This window comes from Mus caroli, unplaced genomic scaffold (genome assembly GCF_978045245.1).
Source record: "Mus caroli unplaced genomic scaffold, Mus_caroli_1 scaffold_14, whole genome shotgun sequence".
Lineage (NCBI taxonomy): Eukaryota > Metazoa > Chordata > Mammalia > Rodentia > Muridae > Mus > Mus caroli.
The window spans coordinates 16,938,416-16,961,816 of NW_028227269.1; the positions used below are offsets into that span (position 1 = coordinate 16,938,416).

General features: G+C 47.9%; 3 protein-coding genes across 4 annotated transcripts in view; 1 reads left to right on the plus strand and 2 right to left on the minus strand.

Annotated features, from left to right (window-relative positions):
• Positions 1-2,610, plus strand: part of Adam17 (ADAM metallopeptidase domain 17) — a 49,901-nt gene extending 47,291 nt beyond the window's left edge. Inside the window, exons 18-19 of the mRNA XM_021178582.3 lie at positions 252-302; positions 792-2,610. Of these exons, the coding sequence (XP_021034241.1) occupies positions 252-302; positions 792-1,142 (402 nt within the window). The 3' untranslated portion in view covers positions 1,143-2,610. The remainder of the gene's footprint in view (positions 1-251; positions 303-791) is intronic.
• Positions 2,611-2,807: 197 nt separating this feature from the next.
• On the minus strand, positions 2,808-10,304 carry Iah1 (isoamyl acetate hydrolyzing esterase 1 (putative)). 2 transcript variants are annotated; one of them, XM_021178583.3, is made up of 6 exons: positions 10,153-10,304; positions 9,258-9,310; positions 8,637-8,785; positions 6,745-6,906; positions 4,995-5,116; positions 2,808-3,115 (listed from the first exon to the last, which is right to left on the minus strand). In XM_021178583.3, the coding sequence occupies exons 1-6, from the start codon at positions 10,231-10,233 to the stop codon at positions 2,933-2,935; spliced, it is 750 nt and encodes a 249-aa protein (XP_021034242.1). In that variant the 5' UTR covers positions 10,234-10,304; the 3' UTR covers positions 2,808-2,932. The 2 variants fall into 2 exon arrangements, with proteins under 2 accessions (XP_021034242.1, XP_021034243.1); XM_021178584.3 differs by having other exon boundaries at positions 8,637-8,753; positions 10,153-10,277.
• A 1,454-nt stretch (positions 10,305-11,758) lies between these two features.
• The window catches only part of Cpsf3 (cleavage and polyadenylation specific factor 3), a 28,985-nt gene continuing 17,342 nt past the window's right edge, over positions 11,759-23,401 (minus strand). Inside the window, exons 11-18 of the mRNA XM_021178914.2 lie at positions 21,163-21,315; positions 19,577-19,685; positions 18,378-18,476; positions 17,491-17,585; positions 16,121-16,208; positions 14,033-14,102; positions 12,727-12,823; positions 11,759-11,943 (exon numbers count right to left, since the gene is read on the minus strand). Coding sequence (XP_021034573.1) covers positions 11,842-11,943; positions 12,727-12,823; positions 14,033-14,102; positions 16,121-16,208; positions 17,491-17,585; positions 18,378-18,476; positions 19,577-19,685; positions 21,163-21,315 — 813 coding nt within the window. The 3' untranslated portion in view covers positions 11,759-11,841. The remainder of the gene's footprint in view (positions 11,944-12,726; positions 12,824-14,032; positions 14,103-16,120; positions 16,209-17,490; positions 17,586-18,377; positions 18,477-19,576; positions 19,686-21,162; positions 21,316-23,401) is intronic.

The following is a 23,401-nucleotide window of genomic DNA, read 5'->3' on the forward strand; positions in this document are numbered from 1 at the left end:
AAATTAAAAGAATTTTAGGAAGAATGACATTTTTTGCCGGACGTGGTGGTGTACACCTTTAATCCCAGCACTTGGGAGACAGAGGCAGGCAGATTTCTGAGTTCCAGGCCAGCCTGATCTACAAAGTGAGTTCCAGGACAGCCAGGGCTACACAGAGAAACCCTGTCTCGAAAAACAAAACAAAAACAAAACAAAAACAAAAAAAAAACAACCAAACAAAAAATGACATTTTTACTTCCTATGCTTTCTAGGATAAGAAACTGGACAAGCAGTATGAATCCCTGTCTCTGTTTCATCACAGCGTAAGTATACATATAAAACAAAAGAGCAGTCTCCAGCTGTACGTCAGCCCCATTAACAAAAGTCTCAGCAAGAGCTCTTCCCTCCTGGGCTAGTGCAAGTTAAAAGGATCTGATTGGATGTGGCAGATCCTGAGAAATTGACTGTGGCACACTTGACTTAGTTGCATGGGAGGAAAGCTAGCAGAGGGGAACCCGGTTCCCCAAACCACAGGTGGTGACTCAGCCTCTCAGCACTGAATTTTTTATAAAGATTCATTAATTATTATATTTAAGTACACTGTAGCTGTCTTTAGACACACGGAAGAGGGCGCCAGATCTCATTACGGGTGGCTGCACTGAATTCTTGTCATGGATCTTAATAGGCACAAGTTGTCAGGTGGAAGCTAGCACCGTACCCAGCACCAGGTTTAGCATGAGCATAGCCCAGGGTTACTGTGGGTGAGACTGTACAGTGGAATGACCTGATTCATTTCCCCTCATCCTTCCCAGAACATTGAGATGCTGAGCAGCATGGATTCAGCATCTGTTCGCATCATCAAGCCCTTTCCTGCACCCCAGACTCCAGGTCGTCTACAGGCCCTGCAGCCAGCTGCCATGATGCCGCCAGTATCTGCGGCTCCAAAACTGGATCACCAGAGGATGGACACCATCCAGGAAGACCCCAGCACAGACTCACATGTAGATGATGATGGCTTTGAGAAGGACCCCTTCCCCAATAGCAGCACAGCTGCCAAGTCCTTTGAGGATCTCACAGACCACCCAGTCACCAGGAGTGAAAAGGCGGCCTCATTCAAGCTGCAGCGTCAGAGCCGAGTTGACAGCAAAGAGACAGAGTGCTAGTGGGGAACCTTGGCCTGCTCTAGGAGGACATACACCTGCAGATGTTCCATAGAGCTGACCTGAATCAAAACATAGATTATAATGATCCGAGAAACGGGGAAGCAACTTAGCAGATGCTGGTCATGTGCTATGACCGTCACATGACATCCTTTGTAGGCCCTTTGAAGAGGTGAGGTAAGTCTGGCTTATGTAAGGCTTTCAGGTTTTGGGTTTTTCTTTTATAATCTAAAATCTCCTTTGACCTGTGGTGCAGAAGCAGAAAGTAAGGCTGGATCCCGTTCCTGCTGACAGCTCTGTTAAGTCTGTGTCCTGTGGGTCCTCTGACTACAGTGAAGCACTTAACAGAGAGGATAACTGGAACACAGACGTACTTGTTTGTTTTGTTGTTTTTGGGTTTTTTTTTTGACCCTCAAGTAAAAGAGGAGCAAGAGAAACCTGCTTTCTCTTTCTTGTGTGTTGTCTCCAAATGCAGCCTGTCTCTGCACTGAATTCTTTGTAGATGGAGAGACCTGCCTACACTTAGGATCATCTACATTAAGAGCAGTCCTTTCCAAGAGGAACAGTTTATAGAAACAGCCACATGAACTTCAAGATGGCCTATTAACTGTTCAGCCCCAGATTCCCTGGGAGGTTTTCCATTTTACAAATGTGTCTTCTTTAAACTGTTTGCCTTAAAAAAAAAAAAAAAAAAATCAATATTGGGCTGGAGAGTTGGCCCCACAGTTAAGAGCAGTTGGTCTCATTCCCAGCACCTACACGGTGGCTCTTAACTCTGTAACTCCAATCCCAGGGGAGATGACATCTTCTGAACTCTAGGACACGAGGCATACATTGGTGCAGGCAAAACAAAGCCAAGTGCTGTAAGATGTGGCAATAACCACAAAACCTATAGTGCCTCACAGTATGGACTGAGTGGTGAGTAGACATTCTTCCTGGAACCACTTCTGGACAGGCCGGGATGTGCTGGCTGGCTAGGAAGAGGGGGTGGGGGTGGGAGAGTGGTGCTGCCATCGGGGCCCAGCCCTAGAAGAACTGACCTTCAGTCTCGGCAAGTAGACACCCATGTGACCTCTGGCTCTGGTGCTTCAGGATGCTCTGTACTTACTGTGTGAGGAATAAATGCCATTAGCCTGAATTCTGGTTTCTATAAATTCTAGTTATAAATGCTTTTTTCTTCTAAGAATTGCAGTGTGCTCACGAGCCAACACATTTTAACCAAGATAATTTGTAAACTCTGAGGACAGTTAACCAAGCCTGTGCCTTGTCTCTCCTGAGGACGTCTGTTACACTAATACTTGAATATATACCTTGTGGTATTTGCTCTTTACTAGTCATGATAGTCTTATATTTTAATTACACTTTGAGGATCTGCTATAGGGAGAGTGGGGTGTGTGGGTGTATGTATGAATGAAACAGTTGGCAGAATATAAGAAAACCATTTTTATAAAATTGACTTTTTAAACCAAAATTGTCTTAATTGCATTACTTTTTTTTTTCTTTTTGCCATGTATAGAATTAATAAGATGCTCAGGGTATATTCTATAGCTGTGGCATTGATGATACCTGCTTCAGTCAATAAATACTGAATATCAAAGCAATGGATTAAGTATATAACATTTCCCTGAAAAATAAGTAGGTTTTTTGATCAATAATCATGAACAGAAGTTAAGCTTGGAAAAGACATTTAATCAATCTCTCAATGTCTGTGAATTACTAATAAAGCTACGCACGTGTTCACAGAATGTTTGGTGAATGATACGAGCCATTCATTTTTGGGAATGTCTCCCAGGCTAATAGTCTCCATCTCCTAGCAGACTCAGCTCGGGCTTCGCTTCCTCCACATCCTTCCAGTAAGGAAGCAGCCATGGCAGAGATGAGACCTTCTTGTCCAGCAGTGGACAGAGGTGTAAGAACAGAAACTCATTTCCCATTGGTGATAAATGCAGGCCATCTGATAAATAGGATGAGAAGTCCTGTAGGGAGAGGAATAATGTTAGTGCCCTGCGCGCTCTCCTCAGGGTGGCTGAGAGAACTGAGCAGCCCTTGTGTTTTGTGCACCAGATTGGAACCACAAGAGACCTTAGTGTGCTTCTGCACAGGTGCTTGGGGTACAAGACCCTTGCTGCCCTGTCCTCCTGTGTCTAACAGACCTGAGCTCGCAGAATCATGGCTCTTCATGTGTCTGAACTGGGATGTCATTCTGGGTCTCCTGAGTCGTGGCATAAAACCAGAGGGAGGCTGAATGAGTGCCTATGACTACCGTGTTAAGAGGGCTCAGGGTTCTACGATGTCATCTTAGTGCCTGGACAAGTGTGGGGAGATAGGAACTTGGACTTGAATAGGAAGGCTGGGCTGAGGCCAGTCTCCATCACTCCTCTATCTAAATCCAGGATTTACTCGGAGGCCCATTCTGACTGGGAGGAATCTTCACTTGCCTCGTCCCTGTGATACTGTTCCCAGGCTGAGAATTACACTTCTAGTGGCTACAAAGTGAGTTCCAGGACGGCCAGGCCTACACAGAGAAACCCTGTCTCAAAACAAACAGGCCCTTCCTGGTCCATGGAGGAGGGGATGGAGAGTTAGCCTCTGGGTTAGTGATTGCGGGTTGAGTGCATGGCAGAACCAAGCAGCTGTGAACTGGGGCAGAGTGGGCCCTCCTTTCCCTGAGTACTTCAGACACCACCACCTCCCTCAAAAACCCTCCCTCAGCTCCCTCCCCAGGTCTTAGCGGCACAAGTACATAACCTTTCAGTTGTTCCCACAGAGCATGCATTTAACTGTGGAGTAAAAAGTAGGCCTGGGGTCAGGGCCCAGTCAGCAGGGTTTGCTTAGCACATACTCAGTCCCCAGCACCCATAAAGAGTGAGGCAGTGCACACCTGTAACCGCAGCACTCAACCTGCAGGAATCCAAGGCTATCCCAACTACACAGCAAGTTCCAGGCCAGCCTGGGATATGTGAGACAGGTGGGGATGAAGAGAGAATGCATCTGCTGACTGCCTCTCATGTGCTGCAGACCAGGAACAATTGCAGCATTGCCCTCACCCTGTCCTACAGCCCTGTCTGAGATGTCGTACAGGACCCGAGAGCCTCCCTTCCTATCAGCGTTATCTGTGTTGTCACTGCTCAGGACTCTGGGTTACCCAATCACCTATAGAAAGATGGGTGACTTGCTTCTAGCTTTGGGCCTAGTGTGGATAATGCTGTGAAAAACTACATAGTGCATGGCTGCATCCTCTGTCAGTGCATGTGTAACTACACGGCTGGCCAGCTGCCCTTCATATGACAACTAGCTTTTCCCGTATGTGTGTATATGTATATGAGTGTATGTATATGTATGTATATACACACTGTGTGTATGTATATGAATATATGTATGTACACACATACGCACTAAAGCATGTGTCTACATACATATGTTTTCAGGCTTTAAGACACAATAATTCAGCTAGAATGACCCTCTAGCAGTGGATTTGTTAGTGAATATACATCACAGTTTTACATGAACTGTGTCCTGCTTTTATATATCTGAACTTAAGGCATTTATGGTACTCTAGGTAACCCTTAGCTAAGGTTCTGGCTGTACTGGCTGCTTCAGCTCCTCCAGGCCTTTCTCCTGGTGAAAAGCATGACTGACATTCATGTCTTTTGAGACATAGTTTTATATGGCAGACTGGGCGCAAACATGCTGTGCAGCTAGGGCTAGCCTTGAACTCCTGATCCTTCTACCCTCACCTCACTGGGATTACAGATGTGCATCACCATGCTAAAGAGCTCTTCTAGGAAAGCTGCACACATCTTGTTTATCTGTGTGCTCCCAATAACCCTGAGAGGGCCGAGAAAACCTTGGTACCTGGCTGTCCTTCTGCATCAGGCTCCACAGGTCAAGGACATCAGTCCCACAGTCTCGGGCTACTTGTAAACATGCATTTGCATATTCACCAACAACTGAGTTCAGGCGGTTTAACTTGCAACCTGTTGGCGAAAACGCTAGAGGTTACTGGCAAACTTAGTGCTGGTCCTTTTGAAGGCCACACGGACTGGACAGTGTCTGATGTCACTGATGCCAGCATGGGGGGTGCAACAATGGCACTGCTCTAACACAGTGCAGGAGTGCACTGTGTGGAGGAACAGCCAAGGAGCAGCCAGAGGCTCCTTAAGGCACCAGGCCTGGTCAGGGTACCAAGGCTAAGCAGCTAGAGCGTAGACCCCAGTGAGGTGGGTAAAGGGCAAGGAAGGGCATGGCTAGAAAGAAATGTCAAGATCATGAGAGAGAGAGACACTGCCACTGAGACCCCTAGTGTCAACATGCATCCAACAGCCACTGCAGTAATGTGGGTTGCAGGTGGCAGGCGACTAGGCACTACGACTTGGCTGTGCCCGTGAACAACATGCTCAACCATTCTGAGGCTTGCCTAGTCTATGTGACAGCCATGCCTATCCATTAATGCAGATTCCAGTACAAAATGGACAGATTCAGTGCATGCTGCCTACTTCCCAGCAGAATACCCAGTTGGTGGGGGAAGCCCGGCTGGGGGAGAACCGCACATCTTCCCGAGAGGCTAGGGAAGGGATTTGAGGTATAGCAGGAGCCAGGCTGACCAGCTGTGTGAGGAAAAGAAAACTCTTCCCCAGTTTTGACAGCGGACCTGTGCTGAAAAGCCATCAATGTGTCCCAGTCAAACCTGTCCTCCAGTTTCAAGCAGCTTGGACAAAGTCCACAGTACACCTTTCCAGTCAAGTGTGTAAGCATGAGAGCTGTCGTGCTGAAGGAACAAAGTGGAGGGATTTTACCATCACACTTTGCCAACTGCCAAAGGAGACAAGACAGGAGCGGCTCCTGGCAGCTGAAGGGGCGGCCATCTGCAGAGCTCTCCGCTGCAGGTGCCTTCCCCGTGCCAGGGGAGAATGCTGCAGTTGGGGACTTGGTGTGAGCACCTGTGCGGCTGCCGGTGGGCTGTGTGTATCTTGGCATCTGGCAACTATAGACAGTGGGTTTTGGGCCATCAATGCCCTGACTTATATACAACCAGAACCTCCACCCCAATTTATGCCAAAAATAGTCTAGCAGTTCTCAACTGGTGGGCAACCCCACTCAAACAGCCCCTTTGGCAAACTTCTGTCTCCAAAAATGTTTACAGTGCGATTCATAAGAGTAGCAAAATTGGGCTGGTGAGATGGCTCAGTGGGTAAGAGCACCCGACTGCTCTTCCGAAGGTCCAGAGTTCTAATCCCAGCAACCACATGGTGGCTCACAACCATCTGTAACGAGATCTGGCGCCCTCTTCTGGAGTGTCTGAAGACAGCTACAGTGTACTTACATGTAATAAATAAATAAATAAATCTTTAAAAAAAAAAAAGAGTAGCAAAATTGCAGCTATGAAGTAGCAATGAAATACTTTTCTGGCTGGAGGTCAGCACAACATGACTGTATGAAAGGGCTGCAGCATTAGGAAGGTTGAGAACCACTGCTCTAGAGAAAGACTTGGTTCTCACTTGACTGAAAATGGGACAGGTCCCTCCATCGAGTGGAGGCCCTCAGCGCCCCCACCTCAGCTGCGGTGCCCACCCTCAGCTCTGACAGGCCAAGGCCTGCTCCTCACCCTTCAGGACGCACTCCTTCTCCCAGGCGGCTTCGCAGAGCGGGGGTGGCGTGATAAGGATAACCCGCTCCCTGGGGACGTCCACAGACCTCAGGTACTGCACCATGTCCCTCAGGTTCGCACTGTACTCATCCAAGGGGACGTGCTGCTTGGGGTTCTCATCTGTTCAAGACATGCATCTCAGTCTCACGGTTTATAGAAACAACGGCAAACACGACGAGTATACTTTTGTTTATTTTTTCCTTTCTGAGACAGTCTCTCATAGCCCAGGCAGGTTCTAAATTCACTATATAGCCAAGACAGGGTCTTACTATAGCCCAGAGAGCTTGGAACTTGCTATGTAGACCAGGCTGGCCTGGAACTCAGAGATCCTCCTGCCCTTGCCCTGGCCTCCCAAGTGCTGGGATTAAAAGCCTACACACCCACACTTAGCTTTAGTTTTATGTCAGACTGGGAAGGGAAGTGAACACGACAGGCAAGCACTCGATCCACTGTGTGATATCCCTATGATATTCCTAGGCCTCTCTCCTCTCCTCTCTCTCTCTCTCTCTCTCTCTCTAGGCCTCTGTTCTCTCTCTCCCTCTCCCTCTCCCTCTCCCTTTCCTCCTCCCCTTGCCCCTCCCTGTTCTCTCTGCCCAAAGATTTATTTATTATATCTAAGTACACCGTAGCTGTCTTCAGACACTCCAGAAGAGGGCGTCAGATCTCATTACGGATGGTTGTGAGCCACCATGTGGTTGCTGGGAATTTGAGCTCAGGACCTTCGGAAGAGCTGTCAGTGCTCTTACCCATTGGGCCATCTCTCCAGCCTGGCCTTTGTGTTTTGAAGACAGGCTGACCCAGAGCATGCAGCGATTCTTCTGTCTCCGCCTCCCCAGGCTAAGACCACAGTGTGTGCCACCACACCCAGGCAGGATTATATTTAGTGTCACTGAGGAACTGTTGAGTTCCGAGACACAAAGAAAAGACGCCTTCCTCTGTAGCCCATTTACTTGTGTGGCTCCCAGCTCAGGCCTCGGAGGCTGGCTAGGAGAATTTGAGTGTCCAGGTCTTTTCTCTGGGTTCCCCATCATCCGTAAGGCTGATGTGTAGGCTATGATGTAAGACTGCCTACCTTCACTGACAGTGGCTTTAACCCTTTGAAGCTCACAGTGTCCTCACTGGAAGCTGAGGTAATGGCAGGTCTGCCTCTTAAGCTAGCTGTGAAAAACAATCAAGTGTGTAAAGTCGCTCATCAGGCTTGCTGCCAGTCAGGCTGGCACACAAGCACTAGGCTCTCCGCAGACTCCGTGCGAAGCACACGAAGTAAAAAGCAAAGTTACCCGTGAACCATCCTGGCCAGTCTTTCTCCATAATCATTTGTGATTTCAGGAGCCAACACCAAAAAACCCCACAAAACCAGCAACAGGTCAGGTTGTGGGTCACACACCTGTCTCCCATCACTTGAGAGGTAGAGGCAGAAGGATCAACTAGCCTTAGTTACTTAGTGAGTTTGAGGCCAGCCTGTGCTACAGGAGATCATGTCTCAAAAAACCAAACCAAACAAACAAAACTAACAAAAAAGGACCCTCCTCTGTCACCAGGGGGCGCATGTCCCAGAAGCAAGCCCTCTGCTGCCAACTGTATCAGCTGAGGACTTAGAGGGCAGGAACAGACAAGGAAAAGTACTTGAGTTCAAGGAGGCGGTCATATGGGAAATGAGCCCTAGAGTACCTGAGCCAGATCTGACCACATCAAAGCCCAAAGAAACCCACACAGGTGAGGGAGCCCCAGGAACAGTTCTCTGGAAAACTTTCTACTGGGAGGTACAGAAGCAGTCTGGTGGGAGAGTAATATAAACATGTATTTGTTTGAGTCCAGGCAAGCCAAAAGTGATTTAGGGATGTCCTTACCTTTGAGTGAAGAGTCATTGGCACCAAAGAAGATTGTAATGGCCACTGGGTTTTCCATCCCAGGCCCTTTCCTGATAAGTCTTGGGAGGATAATCTTGGCCCATCTGGTATTATAACCTGAAAATCCACGATTCAGAACATCACACTTTCTGAAAGAAATTGGTTAAAAAGATGGGTTATGAGCTAAGGGTATAACCTAGTCCTGGGAGCTGGCCATAGTAACCCGTGTTGTGTGAGCCTTATGGGAATGCTCACCCTGCCCAGACTCCTCATGTCCCTCAATGAGATATGAATTCCATACAAGGGTCTAATTCTATACCTTTTAGTGGTGACTCAGATACGTACATCTAAAATGGACTTTCTGACAGACGTTAACCAAACGGGTACAGAACGTTAGGAAGCCACTAACAGGCTGGTTTAGAAGGTTCCGGGAAGGCAGAGCAGCCAATACAAGTGCTGCTGGTTCTCATGTGGTAGAAACTCCATTTTGTTGAACCTGAGTTCCTTTCCTTTAACATGTATCCAGGAGGGGAAGCTAGCAGATAAAAGCCTCCATCATTCACTCTCTGACTATGCTTCCCACCAGAAAGTAGCCAAGTACAATCTAGGAACTGTTCTTACCTGACTAGTCTGTCAGCCAGCAACGCGCCCCATCCACCCTGCTGGAAAGAAAACTGAAGAAAGAAGTCTGTTACTACCCACACAGCTATACACCATGGCATGGTGGTGGGCCAGGCCCGTTAGATGCAGACTCCGTTTAGACACTCCCAGGCTTCTTGCCTTCCTTGCTTGGGAAGGTATTTTGGGAATTACTGTGGCTTCACTTGGAAACTCTCTGGACATGAGAGGGTTTTACTGTGACTTAACATTAGAGACATTCGTTATCTGAACAGCAGAAAGCTCAACTACGTTGAGTCAGCTGACATAATGTTATCCCATTTCTCCACAGCTGAAAACTAAGGAAGCCTATGCTCTTGATTTCCCTGACAGTCAAGGCAATCCTCCAGCAGTGTTGCGCCAACTCGCCCACCCACAAAAACTTAATGCCCGATATCTAAAAACAATGTTGCCAATTACTAGGGAAAGCCAAGCCCGCGTATGAGTAAACCGTGGAGAAGCGGCTTTTTTTTTTTTTTTTTAATCTCCCTGAAGGAAGGCATCTTGAATTATTTCCCCAATCGGGAACTATATGTTCTCAGATAGGGTTACTTTTTCATGCTGTTGAAAGCATTGTTTGGTACTGGACCTAAGCCGCTTGAGGAAGAGAGGAGAGAACTAGCCGGTTCAAAGTTCAAAGTAGCTTCGGTGAAGGACCCGCAGGAGGTTGCAGGCAGCGAAGGCGAACCCTTTAAGCTCCCGTGCACCCCGACGCGCACCGGGCCATCCAGGGTCCGGGGGAGTCGAACAGCTCGGGATCCGTACCGGCTCGCGGAGCACGGTGGGGTGGGGGTGGGGGGGAACGGCGCCTGGACTGCCCCGACACGCACGCGGATGCAGCCGAGGGTGCGGCGGGTACCTGCGTGATGGAGTCCCCGAAGAGCAACACGCGAGGCCAGAGCAGGGCGCTCCCGCTAGCAGCTCGCTCGCACAGCGACATGGTAGAAAGCCCAAAACCCGCAGGTCTGCACCGGATGTGGAGGAGCCTCGCGCCGTGGGCGGAGCTAGCCGTGGGCGGGGTGAGCCCGGATCCAGCCGCTCTGCACTCAGGTCTCCTGCAGCGAGAGTGTCCCGGCCCGGTGAGTCCTGCCACCGGTTCACCCCAACCCCGCCTCTCCGAGACTGGGGATAGCTGTGGTGCTTGGAAATTTCGTTTTTAGCAGGAGCACTCGTCCATTTTTGGCTACGCCCAAGTGGAGGATTTCCTCTTCCAGTACTGAACTTGATGGGCACGGTAAAAGATAGAGCTCTCTAGGGACCCTCACTGTAGACCGCCTGACTTCACGGTATCATGCCTCAACAATTAAAAGGATATGTAATAAATTTTTGTATGTTATGGGGGCCCTAGGCTTTTGGTATAGGCCAAAGACATGGGAATTTGGCTGTTTTATAGAAATTTCATTTTAAGGAAATCAGATTTACACTGTTAGCAAAGCACCAGAGTGTTTACACACCTAAGAGGGGAGACAAGACAGGCTACATGGGCGCTTTGATAGTGTGCTCTGAGGGAGAAGCACTCCCTTGAGAAGGGTGACAATCCCTACAAGGAACTGAAGTGCTGCTATTTTACATAGCAGACCTGGCCTCCAGGTTCTTTCAGCATCGCTGCTCGGTCCCTACCTGGTACCCTGCCCCCAACCCTGGACGGTCCAGCACAGGGGCTGGGCTCTTCTGTAGTAGTCAATGAACTTTTTTTTTAAGGTTTGTTTATTTTATGTATATGAGTACGCTGTTCAGATGGTTGTGATTGTTGGGAATTGAATTTAGGACTTCTGCTTGCTCTGGTCCAGCTACTTATTTATTATTATATGTAAGTACACTGTAGCCATCTTCAGACAGCAGATCTCATTACGGGTGGTTGTAAGCCACCATGTGGTTGCTGGGATTTGAACTCAGACCTTCAGAAGAGCAGTAAGTGGTCTTACCTGCTGAGCCATCTTGACAGCCCTGGGACCAGGGAACTTGATGGTCTAACAAAGCTGCGTTTTTATGTACTTGAATCTGGCTTGAACTGGCTAATTTTAACATCAGAGAAACATCACTGAGCTCCATCCACTTTCTCCTTTGTCTGAATTTTATGTGCTTTAGAAAACCAGACTAATGAACTAACTCACACTACATCTGAATTGAACATGTAGATCCCATAACAAATGAGTCCTAAAAGTGGTGGTTTTAGAATTGGGTAAGGGTGTGGAGAACAGGGGTTTCAAAGCTGTGGCACAACATTCACATTCAACTTAAAACACAGATTTGCCAGTAGAGACCAGCGGAAGACAGATGGACTCAGCTGCTAGGAGATCAGAAAAGATTTCAGCACACACTACGGAAAGTGCCTGGAGGCCGACTCAGTGCTGTGCTCAAGAAGAAGTAGCTCCTTTGAGGATTAGCTGGAGAATGATGGACCAATCAGTTGGTGGTCCAGCAACAGTCAAGCCATCTGATGCAAAAGTAAACAGGCACCCCCGGAGAAACTAAGGTTATTTTATTTGAAGAACAGAAGTTAAAGCCAAGAGTGTAAAAAAGTCTGGGAGTCTGGGAGGCAAGACTGTCAGTGCACCGGTGTCAGGGCCTCGTATAGTCTCTGGGCGGCCAGTTCCACCATTTCTCGGAGGGATTCATCATCTTCACTTCCTTCTTCACATTCTACAGCCTGAAAATAAAGCGCTAACTTCAGCCTAGAATTATCCCCTGGATGAAAATGAGCACTCTAAGCCCTGGAGGCTGATTGCCAGGATGTGAGCCACAGACTCACCCTCCTGTCACCTGCAGTATCTCTGTCAACACAGTGACTGGAGAGCTAAGGGTGGGGGTGGGGGTGGTGAGGGGGTGCCTAGAGCTTTGGACCAAAGAAAGCCCCCACCTCTGTTCAGTTCTTGATGGCCATGCAAGTGAGCCCATGTAACATGAATTACTGAGCCAGCCATGGACTTGGTGAATCGTTCACCGCTGGGTGTGAATTTGACTTTAACTATCCAACGGCCACTGCCTTGCGGCTGCTGATTTAAACTGTTAGTCTCACTGTACACACTGTACTCCACTCTTGTTCTAGCCCAGGCTAGGCTGGAGCTGGGGATCTTCTGCCTCAGCTTCCTGAGCAGTGGCTTACAGACATGCGTTACATTACCCACCGAGCTTAGAGCAGCTCATGTGGTACAGCCCTGCTACAGGTCACAGTTCCAGGCCAGCCTGGACTATAGTGTTACTTTTTTAAAGCTGGTGTAGTGATGACTGCCGGATACTCCAGCAATGGTGAGGCTAAGGCCAGCCTGGACTACAGGATAAGAACCTATCTTATAAGACCCGAGGCTTCGTTCCACTAAGGCACTTACCATCTGAGCCACCAAGCTGCTCCATCTAACTGCCAGGGCTGCAGTCTTATTCCTATCATCACCCTACTCCTCAAATGTCTTGACATACATGGATAGCTACGTACCCGAGTCTCCAGATTAATATTTGCTGTTTTCCCGTCCACTGTGACACTGAGGACGGAGTCATCTTTCACACTGACACAGTCTTCTCCAAATATGTCCCTTTAAGTGAACAGAAATTCGGCATTACTGGGAAAGTTCAACTTCACCTGTTTGGGGAGGAGGTCCAAGTCCTTCTCTAACTCATCCAAGTTAGGATGCTTTTAGCTGCCCAGGAGACATCGATTTACTACAACAACTAAAACAGCTCGACCCAGGAGAGTGCCCCACTGGTTTTGCTATTGTTTTTAATTTAATACTGAGGATTAAGCTTGGGGCCTCGCACACATTAGGCAGAGACATGGCACACCCCACAGCCTATTCTGAGATAGGGTCTCACTACGTTGCCTAGAATGGCCACCAATTTCTATGCAGCTACAATATGCTTGCACTGTGACCCTCCAGTTTGGGATTAACTAGGGCAATACAGTGAAATGATCTCTTAAAACATGAAACAAAACAGAAAACCAACAAAAAGCCATTATTAAAATTTATTAAAATTTCAGTATGAAATTTTAGAAAAATGTAAGTAACAAAAAAACCTTCTGAACACTAAGATGTCTAATTAGGTTACTTTCGATCTTAAGGCAGAAGCAGCCTTTGTCAGGGTTTGAACTTACGCCCCCAGAGGCTCAATGTTATGGGCTTGGCGACCAGCTGATGGGCTCTGAGTTAATGCACTGATCCCTAATCTGACAGACTCACAACACGCTGGCATTGCTGCTACTGCACTGGCAAGCAGGATGCTAGCCTAGGTGAAGAAGCTGGTCACTGAGAGCGTGGCTGATGGGTCCAGCCTGTGACTCTGATGGGCACAGCCCGTGACTCTGAAGCACAGAATATATATGTGAGTTTCCTCCTCTACTACACAGTCCCACCACCATGATGCTATTCTCCATGTCAGGCCAAAGCCAAGGCTACCTGGCTATGGCAGAGCCCTCTGAAACCATATGGCAAAATGTATCTTTCTTCCCTCTGTCTTTTGCATGCAATTGTCCATAATGAAAAAATAAGTTATTCATTTATACAACAAGCAAATGAGAGATCAGCACTGTTAGGTGCAAAACTAAGTTAGCCATCTGCTATTAAGAGCTTTCCTAAGACTGCTTGGAAAAGCTTCCAGTTAGGCAGGGCACCGGCACTTGGTGCTAATACAGTGTGAACTTGGACATGACTTGGTACAGGGGTGAGGGGGCAGCACAGGGACACACTGTGAGTCCTCCAACTCTCCACTCACACAGCCGCTCCCCCCACCCCTGGCTCCTTACTTACTGGAGCATGACCTCCAGCCTCTTGCTGTAAACGTGCATCTCTAGCTTCTTAGAGACCTTCTGCACTGCACCTGGAAGACAGACAGGTCAGCCTCCACATTCCCATTTACAGTCACCACACAGGTTACCAGAGCAGTTCCGGAGGCATGAAGCAACTTCCAGTAAAAGCATGTGATAAGCTACCTTGCCCACTACGGCACATTCATGTGCACTGTGTTATTTCATGTCCTTTGATCTTACAGTCCACTTTTGCTTCTTATATTTCTCAAACTTCCATTCTCAGGAGAGGTGAGCAAAGTTATAGGTTCAACAATTTCAGAGCACATACTTGAGCTCAAAGATCTCTTTCGAATCTAAATGTTATGTTCATTTAACATCCTCTGATATATCATCTGCTGATGAATGTTTTAATAAAAATCAATGCTTCAGGGGCTGGAGAGATTGACAGCTCAGTGGCTAAGACGACTTTTGCTCTTGCAGAGTTCTGCTCTCAGCACCCACATGGGGCCGCTCACAACTACCTCCAACTCCAGCTCCAGGGGATCTAACCACTGTGGTCTCTACAGCTGCGCTTGTACACATACACAGAAGTAAATATATATACTTAAAGCTGTCTCCCTAGTAATAATTAGGGTTTTGTTTTTGTTTTTGTTTTTTGTTTTTCAAGGCAGGGTTTCTCTGTGCAGCCCTGGCTGTCCTGGAACCCACTCTGTAGACCAGGCTTGCCTCGAACTCGAGAGATTCACCTGTCTCTGCCTTCCAAGTGCTGGGATTAAAGGGGTGTGCCATCACGCCCAGCTAATTAGTTATTTTTTTAACTCCAAGAAATACACAACTTGGTGGTCAAAAGACCTTTAATTTAGAGTTAGGTCAACCTGGCACACCCATATATACCTCCCTGGCTAATACCAGCACCATTCATGGTCTTTGCTGCCCCAGACGGTGGACAGAGTTACCATCTAGCTCTCCCTACTCAGGACCTGTGAAGTCAGTGCCCACACACACAAACTCCGTTTCCCGGGGCGATGTCTTCCTATAAAGATCCAGGTTGGCCTCACACTTGCAGAGACCATCTTTCCTCTGCCTCTCAAGTGCTGAGATAACAGGAAAGTGCTACCATACCCAGATTTTTACTGGTTTTGGTTTCTGATTCTATGAGACAGGGTCTCTTGTCAAGTCCAGGCTGGCCCCAAACTATGTAGCTGAGGCTGGCCTTTAACTCCTCCTCCTTCTCTTTCCTGTCAAGTGCTAGGAAGACAGGTGTACAGTACCACGCTTGGCCGAAGCTTTCTTAGTGTTGGGGATGGTTCCCAGGGCTGGAATCACATCAAGTGAGCGCTCTCAGCATTGAGACACATCAGCCACACAGAGCACAAAGAGCAAGAGCAGCACTGGTTACAGGGCTGAAGGTAAGGATGGGCCAAACCAGCAAAGCCTTACATCGCTGTTCCTCACAACCCAAATGCTCAGCAGAGGCTGAAGTGACGATTCCGACATAGCAGGCCTGTTTATTCACGTGACAGAGGATTTGGATGTGTCCTGTTCATTCATGTGGCAGAGTAGCCAACATAGCAAGGCTTAGGAAGTGACCAGATCCACTTTCTTGCCCACTGTATGTCCCCGAGACGGGAACAAATCTACATTGAACAGGCTCTGACATCATGTGAGGGGTCCATTGAGGGAGGCATCTCCCAGAATACATCAGGGTGGTCCCTTGCCTGGTGGCACATCTGGAGACGTACACTGTAGTTCACTGTGCAGCCACAGGTCAAGCTGCCAACCCCAGCACAAGCACTCTGCTTGGGGCTCCTATTCTACTCAGTAGCTCCCTTTGAACACGAGGATTGCAATCTTCCTGACAGAGAGGCCAGCTCAGCATCCCTGTAGACAGTGTTTTAGGAGCAGGGTAACCTTTGTGGGACCGTGACCAGATTCCTCCCGTAAGGATGGTGAGTCAGATCTGCACTCTTGTGTGCACACCTCAAAACCGCACACTAGAACACCAGGAGAACTTAGTTCTACTTAGAGCGCCACTGAGTTCAAAGAAGAGATGGAAGAGATGGATGGGTGAGTATGAGCGAGTCTGTACCTTTCCTTATTTTTGGATTCGACTGAACTTCCAATATCACGGTGGTCACTGTGTCTGCATACATGTCGTTAGAGGGGTTCGCCAGCCACTACAAAGAAAGATGAAATCAGGAAGGGATGATGCGGCCACACTGCTGGGAGCTCTGCCTCTCAGGCCACCAGGCCGAGGGGAGCTTTGCCTGCAACGACTGTCTCTCGGTAAGGAGACTGCTTTAATTTCCTCTTAATCAGCAAAAAGACACCTAAGCACCATCTTTGTGGCAAAAGGTTTTCCATGCATTACCACTGAATTTTCCCAAGAAAACTGACCCCAAAGTCCCACATGGGAGGGACATAACTGCTGGGAATGTTCGCAAACTCCGAGTCTGAAGCTCTTTGTCGGGAGCACAGAGAGTAGGACATGAGGGTGAAGTACTCCGTGTATCACATGACCAAAGACCCCACCCCCACCCCCCACTTGGGTATGACTACTTTGTCAGCCTGTGCCCCATGGGTCACAAGAGGGTGTTGGATGATGTAGAACTGAAGTTATGGTTTAGAGTGGGCACGTGGGTGCTCGGATTGAACGTGGGTCCTCTGGAAAAGCAGTCAGTGTTCTTCACTGCTGAACCATCCTTCCAGCCTTGGTAATGTTTGTTTTAAAGAAAAGAATACAATTGCTTTATTTTTCTTTCGAGACAGGGTTTCTCTATATAGCCCTGGCTGTCCTCGAACTCAAAAATCCTCATGCCTCTGCCTCCCGAGTGCTGGAATTAAAGGCGTGCGCCACCACCCCTGGCTTTTTTTTTTAAAAACTCTTAAAAAAAAAAAAAAAAAAGAAATTGCCGGGCGTGATGGTGCACATCTTTAATCCCGGCACTCAGGAGGCAGAGGCAGGCGGATTTCTGAGTTCAAGGCCAGCCTGCTCTACAGAGTGAGTTCCAGCCGGGACTACACAGAGAAACTGTGTCTCAAAAAACCAAAAAACCAAAAACAAAAACAAATCCTCTAATGACATCATCCTCTTTTCCCTTTCTTCACTCCAACCTCTCCCATGTTAGCCACCCTACCACCTACCCTCTCTCATTCATGGCCTGTTTAACTTTGTTGCTATTATTTTTTCCCTGGCTATATAAATAAATCCTGCTCAGCATGTATATGATTTCAGGGCTGACTACTGGTATTGGAAAACCAATCAGGGGACTTTCCCCGGGGAAGACTGTGTCTCCAGCTCCCAGAATGTCTTAGTTGCCTGCGGTTTTATTGAGGGTTGTGCCTGTGAACTCCCCTCTTCAAACCAGCGGCATCCTGGAATCCCAGCAACCACGTTGCTCTGTGCCCACACTGGCTTACTGAAGCCCTCCCCGCTGTGAGTCGGCGGCTTGGCCTCACCTCCAGAACCACCATGCCCGGCTCCTGCACCACAGTGATGCTCTTGAACACCTTCAGAGCAGGCTTTTCTTGAATTTCTAATTCTTCTACATCACCTGGAAAAAGTTACAAGATCCATATGCTTTTCCTACAGACTTTAAATAAGAGTCATTTGTTTTTATAGAGGTAGTTAAAGTAGAGCACCTGTGAGTGAGAAAACTGTTAATATTTGATGGTTATGCTTTTTGTTAACTGCTTATAGCAACTGGAGACGATGCAGTACATAAACTCCTACCCATACATCTATCTCAGGCACCCACACCCTCGTCAGCAGCCGGAGAGATGGGTCTCTATAGCACCTCAGCTTTATATGAGCCTCATGGGACAACTCACCACCTCCACCCTGAGTCTGATCATCACACAGGGAGGGAAGTCCAGGTGCTGAAGACTCACTAGTTCTCAAGAGGCTGTGCAGGGCTCAGCAGCAGCAAGCACATCAGCATCTGGGGTGTCCCTGTCTCCTCGGGGAGCCCACACCCCCAGGCGGGGAAAGACAGAACCCTTCCATTTAAAAGGGAGAGAAAGGGCGACACAGACTTAGGCTCCCACTGAGACCTTTCCAAGCCAGTAAGTTCCGATACTGGAGGAACAAAGGACACAATAAATAAAATTTTAGGTATAGTTAACTAGAATGGTTAAGCACTGATATTCTTAGAACAGGAAGTGATCAAAGCTATTATAGGATTTTTTAAAAAATTGAGAATATTTTTAAAGATTTAACTTTAAGGGATAAAAATGTAGTGTGCACATAGAATTCTGAGACAATCATTACAATGAAGTAACATTGCTTCTTACATATAAAAACTTCTTAATAAAAAACACAATTAGATAAATTTCAGTCAACATACCTGTCAATTTCTGGAGCTGGTAGTAGAGCAGGTAAAAGGGCCCCGTGTACGGGATGGCCTGGGTCTGTTTCACAGTGCTCATGGCCAGGTCAGTGTAATCTGAAAAGACAACTGGAATAAACACACTCTAGGAAACCGACCAGCTGGGTGTGGCGAAACACACAATTCGAGCACGCAGGAGTCAGAGGCAAGGAGGAGTCTGAAACTGGGGCCAGTGTGGCTACAAAGTGAGACAATGGCTCAGAACCCAAACCAAGAAAGAAACAATAACCACACAAAAGACACCTTGCAGAAACACATAGCAAGGTCCAAAAAAAGCAGCAGATGCAGAACCCATCCCAGACCCAGCAGGATGTAGCCCATGTGGGCCACAGCTGACAGGCTGCGGCATGTTCCCAGTCTACCTCATGCTACCCCAGTTAATGCAGTCTGGACACAGCAAAATGCCGGTAATCCTTGGACAGCTCCAAGCCAGTCTGTCAGCTGTCCCCGCCTTCCTTTCTGCCCAGTGTCTCTCTATAACCCTCACTATCTACCAGGCACCAGTGCTCCTGACTTGAAAGGTACTTCCCAACTCTCCAGGAAAGTCTCTCCTTCACTGTTGCTGCAGACAGAAACACACCAGGACCAGCACTTCCTAACACTGCCCCCTCTTTAGACTGGCATATGGGTGGCCAGGACTGGGTTTAGAAACTCTTCAGGGTCCAGCATCGGCCTGGACCCTGGCCGAGGAGTGTGAGTTCCCAGAGGCTGGAGAGGTCAGCAGTTCTGAGCACATGCTGCCCTTGCAGAGGATCCAAGTTTGGTTCCCAGCACCCAGCACTGTACTGGGTTTCGACCCCTCTGGCCTCTGAAGGCACCAGCATGTGTGCACCCACAATTAAAAACAGTAAGAATCTTTTAAAAATAAATGTTTTTTAAAGAGTTAGTTAAAAAAACCCCAAAACCACAAAACCCAGCATGTACATTTATTTGTATAAGATACGATGGCTGAATGGGGGCTTATCTCACAGGTAAGTTTCTAAGTATGCTGTGACCCCTTTCCTTCACAAAATACTCTCAATTAAGCAGCACACAACAACACCGACAGACACACACACATATACACACCCTCCCCACACCACTAGACTGAGCACTTTTGACAGACGTTCCTTCTGTGCTAAGCTCAGATCGCATTCCAGAGGAAATAGGGTACTTACTGGAGAGGTCACAGGGAGAGAGTATGTGGTAATTAAAGTTTCTTTTAACAAGAATTCCAGAGACCCGCTGGCCCTGTTCTGGTTTCTTGTCTGCCAAAAAGCCCATGACCTAGTGAAAACAGAAGAGAGAGGTGTCAAAGCAGAGGCTCAGGCTGCCATCACACAGAGAGCTGGGGGTGTGGAGGGGGTTCCATCCCACTGGGGAGTATATTAGTTATGCGACAGAGAATAGCACTTCTGAACACCAAGTTCTGTAAGGACACTTTCAACCACTCGGGGGTGGGGGTGGGGGGGACTTACAAATTCAAAACCCACTATTTTTTGTTAACAGTGCTATGCAGGGCAGGTGTGGCCTAAACCTCACTACATAGCAGAGCCTGCCCTTGTTCCTGTGTCCATCTCCTATATGCTAGAATACCAGGCAGGTGCCACTATGTCTAGCTGACCCCACCATCCTCACATGGAATTTTCTCCATGCCAAACAGTGAGCCCCCAGGGACAAAGCTCTGTCTGCCCTAGTGCAGATGTGCATGAGCAGCTGTGGGGACGGCAGCCATGCAGGCCTCACAGGGCACAGCACACTCTCCTGAAATGTTGGTGAGCCCGCTTTACTCCAGAGAGACACCTCAATGTGGTGATGTGACTAAGGAAAATAAACAGAGCTAATGCTTTAAAAAGTTTGAGCTGGGCAGTGGTGGCACACGCCTTTAATCCCAGCACTTGGGAGGCAGAGACAGGCAGATTTCTGAGTTCGAGGCCAGCCTGGTCTACAGAGTGAGTTCCAGGACAGCTATAGCTATACAGAGAAACCCTGTCTCAAAAAACCAAAAAAAAAGTTTGGTTTGGTTTTGGTGGTGCTATGGCTCCTGGGGCCGTGGCTAGGCAGGTACTCAGCCACTGAGCCACGCCTAGCCCCCAGTAGGTAGCTCTCCTCAATCATAACCAAAACCCTTTTACTCCCCCGCCCCCCACTATTAGCGTTTGTGAAACACACTTATAGGTTTCTGACTGATTGCCCAATTCTACAGTCCTAAGAAACAGACCACTGCAGTCTGCCAGCAGCAGAGCTCTCCCAGAAGCCCTCCTGTCTGGAGCAAAGGTCACCCGCCCCAAGTCCTAAGGTCTTTCTGTCCCTATGATTCTGTAAGAAAGGCTTTCTGTCTATCAGCTTTTTTTTCTTTCTAGTAACTGAGGCAGGTTTCACACTACTGTGGCTCAGGCTGGCATCAAACTCTCAACCCTCCTATTTCAGTCACCCAACACTTGGATCCTAAACATGTGCCACCAAGGTCATCTCTTACAAGACTCTCCTGGGGCTACAGCAATGGCACAGCTAAGACCCCACTTGCTGCTCTTGCAGAGGACCCACGTTTGATTCCCAGCACCCGAGTGATGGAGCACAACCATCTATAACCCCAGTTCCAGGGGATCTGATGCCCTCTTGACCTCCTTAGGCACCAGGCACATACATGGTGTATAAACATACATGCAGGCAAAATAGACACACACCACACACTCACACCACACAATCTCAACTTATCTCCCTGAAAAGTGCACAGTCAGGGTCAGCACCTGCTGCCTTGTACCTTGGCGAGCTTCTCTCCCCTGAAGTTCAGGGTCACGGCCTCTGTGTTCCGAGGATTGTGAACCTCGATGTGAACTTCGTCATTATCTTCATATTCTCGGATCAGCGCTGCTTTCAGCCTGGCCATTTCATTCTGTTCCCCATGGACTAAAATCTGCAGAGTAAGATGTGATAGTATAAAGAAACACACTCCACCATGGTGAAAAATGTCTTTAAGAATATTAGCTAATTCATAAAATAGAGAACTTTAACTAATGAAACATAGGAATGTTTCTGCTTAAGACTACTTTTGTGTGTGTGTGTGTGTGTGTGTGTGTCTGTGTGTGTGTGTGTGTGTGTGTGTGTGCTGGAATCAAACATGTCCTCTGAAGGACAGGAGGCACTTTGAACCATATTAGACCCAGCTTCCTGGTTTTAAGAACCAAACTTCACCCCTTAAACTTGTGTGGCATACTCTCCTGTCTGGATCCTAGGCACACATACTTTTTGAAAGAGCAAGGAGACTGCTCTAAGCACTAACTGGACTCCAGCCTCAGTCATTTCTAGCTCCCATGTTCACATCAAAGGCTGAACCAGATGGCCTTCACGGCCCTTCCAGGTTAAGATGCACATTTTATTTTGTTCTTGCTAAGAAAACATCCAGTTTTCTCCAGGTTTCTGATAGTTTGTTTATTAAAGCAACTGCAAAGAGATGCTTCAGAACCAAATGCAATGTTTTAGGGGTGCCTACCACTCTAGTACGTGCTGTCAGTCTCTGCCTTTAGTGTCTCTGTCCTTCTGTGGCAGGCACCTAGCACCCACCTGGCCTACAGACCATAGATAGATAGCTTCTATCTGGCTTGTGGAAGCATTATTTCAAGGTAAAGGCTCGTCTCACTGGGGCGAAAGGTCAGTCTGAGCTGCCTCAACACTAACCATAGCATTGCTGTGTACTGTGTAGCCCTGACTAAGCTACCCAATACTTCAGCTGCCCAGTGCATTAACAGAAGTCTATGTGAAGAGTGAGCAGGGGCATGCATAAGACACTCTGTAAGCAGCAGATACAGCAGGCTACGGCTACTGCAACTGTAATTCCATGTGCAGCTACAGTCAACAGTGCTGGTTACTAGAGTGTAAACAGCAAGTCCCAACCCAAGGCACAGACAGCACCAGACAGCACCAAGGCAAAGCAGCAGCAGCCGAGAAAGCAGAATTGTTTCCTGACCTGGCCTGCAAGTACAGGGAGAGATCCATGAAATAAACACGCATAGCAGAGCACATGAAACACACACTTATACACCAGAAACGTGGTGGGATCTACACTGTGCTCCAATTATACAGGCTACATATGATGCTAAAGAGGGGAGTGAGTGTCTCCATGAAGACTCTGTTCTCTAGGTACAGAGGGAAGACACATAGGAGGACCAGTCTACTGGAAAGTGCTCCAAAGGTAAGGACACTACCAGCCACTATATCTCTCACAGTGACCAGACTGCATCAACAGCCTGATGGATAGACAGGAGACAGGCTCAGCTGTACGCAGGAGATACATGGCTAGACCTTGAAAACACAGGATTCTGCTTACTCCAAGTACTGAGAGCAGGAATGAGAGGGAAGCTGGGGCACTCAGGAGGGAGAACAGGGCACAGGCGTCTGCTGGGCTACAGGAAGTTCTGAAACCTGGACTGGGGGTGGCCGGGACATCAGTGTACACGATGTCACCGAATTCCATACTTAAAAATGGTGAAAGTTGTAACTGCAAGCTGTATATTTTTTGGCATAGTAAAAATATTTGATAAAGAAACAAAAGACACCAACAAAAGTCTATTTCCTTTAAGCAAGTTTTCAGATCTCTGGGAGGGTCTGATCTATTTTTATGGGTACTCGTTCCATTTCCAATTAAAAGCACCCAATTTTCTTCAGCTTAAAACTCTTCCAATCCATGGAAATATCTGTTACTTTTACCAGCCTTATTTTATTCATTATTATCACCATCATGTGAGTGTATAGTATGTGTGTATGCACTCGCGCGCGCGTGCATTACCTCAGCATGCACGTGGAAGTCAGGTGCAGCTCTGCTCAGTTCTCCTTCTACCTCCACACATGTGCTGAAGGCTGGCCTTGGGCTTTTGAGGCAAGCCCCTTTCCCCAGAGCTAGCTTACTGGCTCATTACTATTGTTTTCATAATACTTAAAAATAAAAACAAGCCGGGCGTGGTGGCGCACGCCTTTAATCCCAGCACTTGGGAGGCAGAGGCAGG